This window comes from Arvicanthis niloticus, unplaced genomic scaffold (assembly GCF_011762505.2).
Source record: "Arvicanthis niloticus isolate mArvNil1 unplaced genomic scaffold, mArvNil1.pat.X pat_scaffold_265_arrow_ctg1, whole genome shotgun sequence".
NCBI lineage: Eukaryota > Metazoa > Chordata > Mammalia > Rodentia > Muridae > Arvicanthis > Arvicanthis niloticus.
In genome coordinates this window covers 50,839-59,879 of record NW_023045929.1, presented here as the reverse complement: position 1 = coordinate 59,879, position 9,041 = coordinate 50,839, and the positions used below count along the sequence as shown (strand labels likewise).

Here is a 9,041-nt window from a genome sequence, read left to right as displayed (position 1 = left end):
TGCCAGCATCTCTCCAAAGACAAGGCCCTGATCCAATCCTTAAATAAGAGTCTGTAGGACTAGCACCAGTTGTTTAGAGAAAGAGGATCTCGGTGCAGAGGTGGAGTGGTGGACCCCAGCTAGGGAGCAAGAAGGCCTGGGTAGCTGGAGGCAGAAGGGGGGGACGGGAATGGAAGAAGAGGAGGGAAGAAACTGAGAAAGGGGGTGGGGAGGAGAGGGGCGGGTCAGACCTCACTCCCTCACCCTCCCCACTCCACCCGGTGCTGCCAGCACTCTTCCAGCCCAGCCGGCCACATCTGGCGTCTGCCCGCCCTTGTTTCCGCTGCATCCAGACTTCCCCGGGTGGCTGGAGGCTCTGTGTGCATCCAAGACTTTAGATATACAAAGGGATTGCCAGGACCTGCAAGCACCCGCAGCGGTGGTGCGTATTGGGAGGTGGGATCCCCGTTATGAGCCCCTGAGCCCCGAGAAGCCCAGGCAATAGAGTAAGGGGATCTCGGAACACGGTGTAGAGCAGGCGCCCGGACCCCAGGGCACAGCCAGCGACCTCAGGGTGACACGCGGAGCCGCCGCCGGAGCCCGGGAGCGCAACGATGGAGGCACGAGTGGCCTGGGGAGCGCTTGCTGGCCCTCTGCGGGTTCTCTGCGTCCTGTGCTGCCTGATGAACCTCGCCATCGCTGCACCGTCGCCCATCATCAAGTTCCCCGGTGATGTTGCCCCCAAAACAGACAAAGAGTTGGCAGTGGTAAGTTGCTACGCTGGCTGAGACAAATTTAGGAAACAGAAGACGCAGGCCACCCTCCCCATGACCCCCTCTACTGGCACACAGCGCCTAGAGGGACTTTGGTAAACATCTTTGAGGGTCTCTTTCTTGGTCAGTTGATGGAGAGGTTGGCTTTTGTAAACCATGGGGAGGGGCTTTGGTAAGAAGAGGCCACTGATAAGTAACTTGGGGAAGTTCACATCCAAGGAACCAGGAAGAAGCAAAGGAGGGAGGTAATTGCCTTGGGAAACATCTGGAAAGGGTTGTTTTTGTGAATAATAGGGACTTTGTCTACTTACCTAGGGGATTTGGTTCTAGGCGGGCTTTATAAATGTCTTTTGGACCCAACAGGAGAGCTGGCAACAGAACCTTGGGCAAGCATCTTGTTAGGCCTTTAGGGCAATCAGTTAAAGGGGAATCTCTTGAAAGGGGGGGGTGGGGGGGAGTTGGCATATAATTTGTATAAGCCTTTGCACACGAAAGGATAGCCAAAGCAAGGCTTGGCAAACTTCTGGGAAACTTTGGCACACAGCTAGAGACAGGCTTTTGGTGGGATACTGGAGGAGACCATTTGGCAAGTAATTGAGGCTGAAGGGAAGCAGAATGTGCATTTTGATGGATGCCTTGTTTTACTGCAGAAGTTGTCCAGGAGGGTCCTTTGAACTTTTCCCTGGAGTTAGAGGACACAAGGAAACAACCCGCCAAGCTGGCAGGCCTGAGGAGCAGGAGCAGAAGGCCAGGGCGCGTGGGGCGTGGGTGGACTGAGCCGGGCTGGGGTCGGCCAGCGGCCAGTACGACCTCCTTCTTGGCCAGGCTCCAGAGCTGCGGCTCAGTTGTTGTGTGAGCGTGCGCCTGGCTCTAAGGCACCCTGGCAACAGTGTTGCATAAGCTAGACAGAGAGGCAGCTGCAAAGGGATACCCACAGTAAGGAGTAGACACATCTTGCCATCCACTGGCCATGGGTTGGCTTGGACGCTTTGCTGGATCTCAGATTTTTATTGCCCTTTTTATTTAGATTTTTATTGCCCTTTTCCAATCATTTTAGAAATCTTCCAGCCAGCCTCCTCCCCAGTCTACCCAAGACAAGGAATCACATGCCCTGGTGGGTGGGGGGAACCAAATCTCTTTCCTCCAGGCTTCTTTTACTGTGGGGCAAGACCCTTTGAGTAGATGGAATGTCCCCCTCGTAGGAGTCCCCTATAACAGGTGGAGAGAGCTCAACAAGGTGGCCAAGGATGGTGCACACCTGGGGAGACCAGGGCATGAAGGTTCAACTTAAAGTAAAAAGCCACCCCACCCAAAAAAGAAGAAAACAACAAAAAAGAAGAAAGGAAGGAAGAAGGAAAGAAAGAAAAGGGAAGGAAAGAAAAAAGAAAAGGAAAGAAAAGGGAGGGGGCTTTTAACTTACAGGATCTGACTCCCTGCAAATTCCACATTAACCTTCTGGCCTGGTGATCTCTGATAACTGATTTAACTTCCAGAGTGGCTGTTTCTTTGACGTCAGAGGGTCATAGTGGCACCATCTTTGTCATAGATGGGCAGGTACTTTTAGAATTCCGGAAGGGTGTATGTCACTTAGGAAACACTCAGTACACATCAGGCATTACTGTTATATTACCACTGTGGTCATTACTATCACGCCCCTTTTCCCCGCTTTGTTGAGTGCCTCCAAGCAGGTGAGAACCAGCCATGAAGCCAGAACTCCTAGCTTCTCTTGCCATTCCAGCCAGCCTTCCCCATGTATTTAAGTTTGTATTTGTGATCCACCCACATCTTGCATCAGGTTTTGAACTTACAGACTAGAAGTGCCTGTCTCCATCAGCAGCAGTAGCACAGGGATTGACACATGGTGGCCACCAAACAATGCTTGTTGAGCAGCTGGTTGGTAGTTTGGGGCAGGCCCTCTAAAGGATAAAGTCAACATCTTTTTAGAAATGGTGGACCTGGGGGCTGGAGAGATGCCTCAGTGGTTAAGAGCACCATCTGTCTTTCCAGAGGTCCTGAGTTCAATTCCCAGCAACCACAGGGTGGCTCACAACCATCTGTAATGAGATCTGATGCCCTCTTCTGGTGTGTCTGAAGACATCGACAGTGTAATTACATACATAAAATAAATAAATCTTAAGAAGAAAGAAAGAAAGAAAGAAAGAAAGAAAGAAAGAAAGAAAGGAAGGAAGGAAGGAAGGAAGGAAGAAAGAAAGAAAGAAATGGTGAACCTAAGATTTGAACTGGAAAAACAAATGAGTAAAATACTGAATGCATTCCTAGGTCTGTTGAGAGGTTCAATCAGATAGAAGCCGGGGTCTGAGGGTTCAAGAATGATCACTTGATGTCAAATCCAGATTTGCCATTTGTGAGTGGTGTCCTCTTGAGCAAGTTTCTTAAGCTGCCTGCCTTTTTCTTAGATTCTTCCTCTGCATGACGGGAAGTGTGTGTGTGTGTGTGTGTGTGTGTGAGTGTGTGTTTTACCTAAGGTAACACCTACTAAATTATAAATTTGAGTAAAGCAAAGGTGGTAGCTATGCCTTTTACAAATGCATCACCCCACTGGTGGGTGTCAGAAGTAATTTGGGAGCCTATGACTGTCTTTGGATTCCTGATTTCATCCTGTCCCAATTAGTGAGTGCTTGGCAGAAGTTGGGGTTATGTGCTCTGCCATTCCCAATGTGGCTCCTGGCTTTGAGAGTGTCTGTCTCTTTCAGCAATACCTGAACACATTCTATGGCTGTCCCAAGGAGAGTTGCAACCTCTTTGTGCTGAAGGATACCCTCAAGAAGATGCAGAAGTTCTTTGGGCTGCCCCAGACAGGTGACCTTGACCAGAACACCATCGAGACCATGCGGAAGCCGAGATGTGGCAATCCAGATGTGGCCAACTACAACTTTTTCCCCCGCAAACCCAAGTGGGACAAGAACCAGATCACATACAGGTGCCAAGGAGGGGCTGGGGGAGACACAGAGCCAGCAGCTGGAGGGATGTGTGTTTCCTTGGGAATTGCCTTTCCAGGTCAGGGGATTCATGAGGTGTCATTCTTGAGAGCTGAGCATCCAGGGACTTTGCATACAGAGTTCTTGGTGTGTGGAGCCAGACAGACTTAGGCTTGAGTCTCATACTCAGTAACCATGGGAGCACTGGTCTTACTCTCCTACATTTATAGTTGGTATCCTTGCCTATAGAACAGGGCTAAGAAATCTGCTCCTCATAGGGGTAGTTGAGGAACTACATTAGATTAAGTGTAAATCAAAAACTTCCACAATGTTTGATACAAAGCCTGGGTCTCCAAGTGTTGGTGATTGTTATTATCATCTGGGTCACTAGGGCAGGCGGAGGATGCTTGGTGATCAACTGATGATTGTATTCTTCATTGTGTAATTTTTTTTTTTATGATTGGTTGCTAATTGGGCTAAGAGCTCAACTCTATGTGCCTGGTATTGATCAAGGGTGAAATCTCTGCCTTTTGTTTGATATTGTACTGTTTATTTCCCTGATGCCCTTGTCTCAGACAGAGTGAGAGATGAGAAGGTCTGAGACTCTGAAGACATCAATGCAGTACAGGAGGGTGTTCTCAGTGAGCTTCACTCAGCACATCTGCTGCACAAGAACACACACACATACACATACATATACACATACACATAGACACTTGCACAATTGCATATATGCATGGTCATATGCATTTCTCTGCCCTCTAGGATCATTGGATACACACCTGACCTGGACCCTGAGACAGTGGATGATGCCTTTGCTCGGGCCTTAAAAGTATGGAGTGATGTGACTCCACTACGCTTTTCTCGAATCCACGATGGGGAAGCTGACATCATGATCAACTTTGGACGCTGGGGTAGGCTGAAGTGGGCTGGAGAATGGAACAGCACAGAGACAAGGGGGCTAGGTTGACATTTGAGAAGCTTGTGCATCCTCAGGGCAGCTTACCAAGGAAGTGTAGACATCGGGTGCGCATCAGATGGAGGTAGGAGAGCATGTCCCAGACACTGGAAAGCCACGGCTGTGATAGCGGGGGATGCAGGGCAGTATACCCTGCATGCAGCGAAAACCGACTGCACCCTGTAAATGACAGCCCCTTAGTGCATATGACTACTCAGATTTAAAATAATAAGAAAGACTTTTACAATTAAATTCAGTAGTCCCAATAGCAACCTGGGAGGAAGTGGAATAGAATCTGGGGTCAAGCCATCATATGAGCTATTGGCATCAACTGGCACCAACACACATATGAAGGCTGGTGGTGTGAATACAAGGCGGTAAAGCAATGAAGGCAGAGGGCAGTGAAAGAGCAGTGTGGATGTGGGGCTAAGTAGGGGAAACATTGTGGCACACTAGGGTCTGAAGGCTAGCCCTGTGGATAATGATGACAGTCTGCCATGAGTATATGGCATAGTGAGGAAGATGGTGTTGATGGGAGGCCATGGGTACCAGGAGTTATCACTCTGTAGTGGCACTGAAGACATGTGGGTGGGTACAGTGTTCCTGATAGCAATGAACATAGCCAAGGTCTACCTATGGTGCTGGTGAGAGGACCATGTGGCCTTGAAGAGTATGGGCCACAGGATGGTAACAACCAAGTTAGACCTTTTCCATTGACTCCCTGAAATGTTTATTCCATAACCCAAATGGGAAAGGGACAGGTGTTTAGAGGGCTGAGGAGCTCCCAACACAGATAAGGGTGTGGCTGGGCTCAAGGACCCAGCTGTGGGGGCAGGGAATGCTAAAAGCTAAGTAAGAGTCAATGTGGGTTTCAGAGCATGGCGATGGATACCCATTTGATGGCAAGGATGGACTCCTGGCACATGCCTTTGCCCCGGGCACTGGTGTTGGGGGAGATTCTCACTTTGATGATGATGAACTGTGGACCCTGGGAGAAGGACAAGGTAAGATAGCCTCAGTCAGTATTTATTTCTGTTTCCTAGCAACCCAAACCGACCTTAAGCCCTTTGTTTGCTCTAATGGGATTAGGGCAGTGGGAGGAGGAGGGAACTCAGTCTCCAGAATGAGCTCACAGCCAGGTGTCTGGGGAAGGCCCTGGTGAGGTGGGTCTCATCCTCTGTGTGTCCTGCAGTGGTCCGCGTAAAGTATGGGAATGCTGATGGCGAGTACTGTAAGTTCCCCTTCCTGTTTAACGGTCGGGAATACAGTAGCTGCACAGACACTGGCCGCAGCGATGGCTTCCTCTGGTGCTCCACCACATACAACTTTGAGAAGGATGGCAAGTATGGCTTCTGCCCCCATGAAGGTGAGCATCTATCCTGACCCCAACCCTCATCCTACCCAGGCCCCCAGCCTAGGTGTTCCTGCTATGGCTACATCCTCCGCATTCCACAGGCCAGTCAACCTTCCTCCCCTCATCTAAGTGTTCATTATCCTGATTTCAGATGTCATTGTGTCCGCCTCTAACTGTGTTTGTTGCTTCAGGGACAGGCACACATTCTAAGAAGTGTAGTTGTGCAAGTTCATCGTCACTGTGTGAACACAGTATCCTTACACAAGCTGAGAAGGGTTCAAAGTCGCCAGTCATTCTGCCCTTATGGGCCACTGTGTGTGTGGTCTGTTGTAACTTAAATGTGATTTTTGTGGTGCATGGCAGTATCTGCTTACTTCTTCATATTTAGCTAAGTCGCTTCAGGTGGCTCAGCTTTATTATTTGTGAGATCATGGATTTGATATATTCGCTATTTTTTTCTAACGTACACGAGAATGACCTTGAATGTATCAAAGTATGGGTTTTTTTTGCGGGGGGGGGCACTTTACACTTTATACAAGACCTAGGTCTCAAGGCCAGGAGGCCAGGAGGAGAGGGATGAGGCCTAGAGACAGATCAAGAGCTGAGCAGTAGGAGGAGGACAAGACTCAGTCCAAGCTGGTACCTGATCCAAGTAGGGACTCCAGTCTGAGAATATTATCTACCTCTCCTACACTGAGCCCACTGTACTGAAGAAAGTCACTTAAAGTGGTCAGAGTGGTCATCTGACTCTGCCTTCTGTCCTTGTGTCATGACAGGTGTCCAGCTCCATTCAGTGGTGGGTGTGTGTGTGTGTGTGTGTGTGTGTGTGTGTGTGTGTACGCTCATTAGAGCTTGAAACAGTTTTCCCCTCAACCATCTATTGAGGTAAAAGTGTGAAGGGGGGGGGAAGGGTACTGATGTCCACCCTCAATCTACTTTGAAAGCTTCCTGGACACACTTTCTAATCATAAATTTTTGAAAACCCATGAATGCATCATACTTGGCCAGGCCATCTCGCTTGACGGTTCTAGAAATCAGAAACCCAGAAGAAAAAAAAAAAAGGCTGGAGAAATGGGAGAGAGAAAATACAGACCTACTTCTAATGATTAGCTTATTCCCCAACCCGTAAAGACATTCCTGAGTCATAGACTAAGGAGTCTGTTTGGGTTGAGGAGGGTCTGTAATTGTATATAATTGTATATGGCTCTGACTCTCCCTGTCCCTATTGCAACATAACACTAGAGCCAATCCTCTGGACAGGAAGGAAGGAACAAAGAGCTTCTAATTGTCTTCCTGTTTACATTTCTTCTTTTCCTTCTTCTGTCTTTGTGGGGCAGATCCAAACCGTGGCTTCACACATGGTGGGCCTGCTCTCCTCCACAGAGCTTCATCCCCAGCCTTGTTTATGCTTTTATCATGGAAGTTAAATTTGGTACTAAGATTCAAGCTATTGACTGTTAGTGAGTCAGAGCTAGGACATGGGGGAAGCATAGAAACCTTTTTCAGAGTCAGCCCTTCTATTGATACAAGCTTCATGGGTAGATATGGACATAGCCTTGGACTGCTTAAGTTTTGGACAGGTTCCCTCTGTGTCAGACATTGGCTATGGATTTGGTCCTCGGCCAGGTTCAAGTACGCACAAGGCACACGTGTTTGGGTCTTGGGGCAGCGATTCCGATTACTCAGGCCCTCCTGACTGCTGATTCAGCATCTCTTCCCTGACCTTCTCTTTGGGAAGAGAGCGGGTCCCAGAGGAGATGGGCTTCTGGGTGGCAGAAACACAGCTGGTGGGATCAAAGTTATCACTTAACCCTCCCCTCCCCGACTCTGAATCACCAGGGCCTCTGGACTCAGATCTGCCTCTTCTCTAAGTTTTAGTCTTTCTGGTCCATCAGGAAAAGGTTTCCTGTTTGGGGGAGGGGAGAAAAGCAATGAAGATAGAGACCCACCCCCTTTCCTGCATTGGGAGGCCAGGGGTTGGGTTCTATTCGGCTTGTGGTAGAGTTAACAGACCCAGTGAGGTCACCTCTGGCACTGCTGTGCACAGATGGTCCTTGTTACGCACTTGTGGTTTCCATAGTTGGCAATTCCAGACACACACCATTTTGTAACTCTAGAGTGGATGCAGGGATGGGAGAGCCTTGGGGGAGCTCAAGACAGGCTGACCTCGATCCTATCTCTCCCCATTCTCCAGTCATGCCTTACCCTGTGGTTATCAGAGTAGGAGGCTAAGATACCAGCTGCCCCTTCTCCTCTTCCTTCTGTAGGGACTGGCTATAGCAGCAGTGGAGATGTCCAGAAAGGACTGAAACTTTCCCAGAGAAGCTAATTTTTACTAGATTTAATTTTTTTTCTCATTTTAAACTAGTGTAACTGTGTCTTTGTGTGAGCATGTACACATGAGTGCAGGTACTCTCTAGAGGCTAGAGGCATCAAATCCCCGTGGCTGGAGTTACAGATGGTTGTGAATTGCTTGACATGGGTGCTGGGAACCAAACTTGGGTCCTCTGGAAGAACAGCCATTGCTCTTAACTGCAGAGCCATCTCTCCAGCCCCTAGAGAATGTTTGTAATTAATATTTTTAAGATAGCAACAACTTGTGTTGTATGAACCAGCAAGTGGGTGACTAGCCATCTCTGGCCGGGCAGATATCTCTCTCAATGGCATCTCCTCCTCCTCTTTGCCTCCCCAGCCTTGTTTACCATGGGTGGCAATGCAGATGGACAGCCCTGCAAGTTCCCGTTCCGCTTCCAGGGCACATCCTACAACAGCTGTACCACTGAGGGCCGTACAGACGGCTACCGCTGGTGTGGCACCACTGAGGACTATGACCGGGATAAGAAGTACGGATTCTGCCCCGAGACTGGTGGGTATCCCTGCCTCTCTCTGCTCCTCAGAGGCAAGCATTTTGCCGTTTAATACCCACTTGTCCACCCACAGCATCTTCCCCAAGCTTAGCTGCCAGGTACCACCTGGGCATGGGAGCCAACTGTTGGAGGTGTGCTAGTGATTTCTGGCCAGCCGGCTTGCACCCTGCT

At 49.2% G+C, this 9,041-nt stretch overlaps 1 protein-coding gene across 1 annotated transcript in view; it reads left to right on the top strand.

The window, feature by feature from the left end:
* The first annotated feature begins 252 nt into the window (after window positions 1-252).
* The window catches only part of LOC117701832 (72 kDa type IV collagenase), a 26,566-nt gene continuing 17,777 nt past the window's right edge, over window positions 253-9,041 (top strand). The window contains exons 1-6 of the mRNA XM_034493253.2: window positions 253-746; window positions 3,467-3,693; window positions 4,457-4,605; window positions 5,525-5,653; window positions 5,842-6,015; window positions 8,696-8,869. Coding sequence (XP_034349144.1) covers window positions 594-746; window positions 3,467-3,693; window positions 4,457-4,605; window positions 5,525-5,653; window positions 5,842-6,015; window positions 8,696-8,869 — 1,006 coding nt within the window. The 5' untranslated portion in view covers window positions 253-593. The remainder of the gene's footprint in view (window positions 747-3,466; window positions 3,694-4,456; window positions 4,606-5,524; window positions 5,654-5,841; window positions 6,016-8,695; window positions 8,870-9,041) is intronic.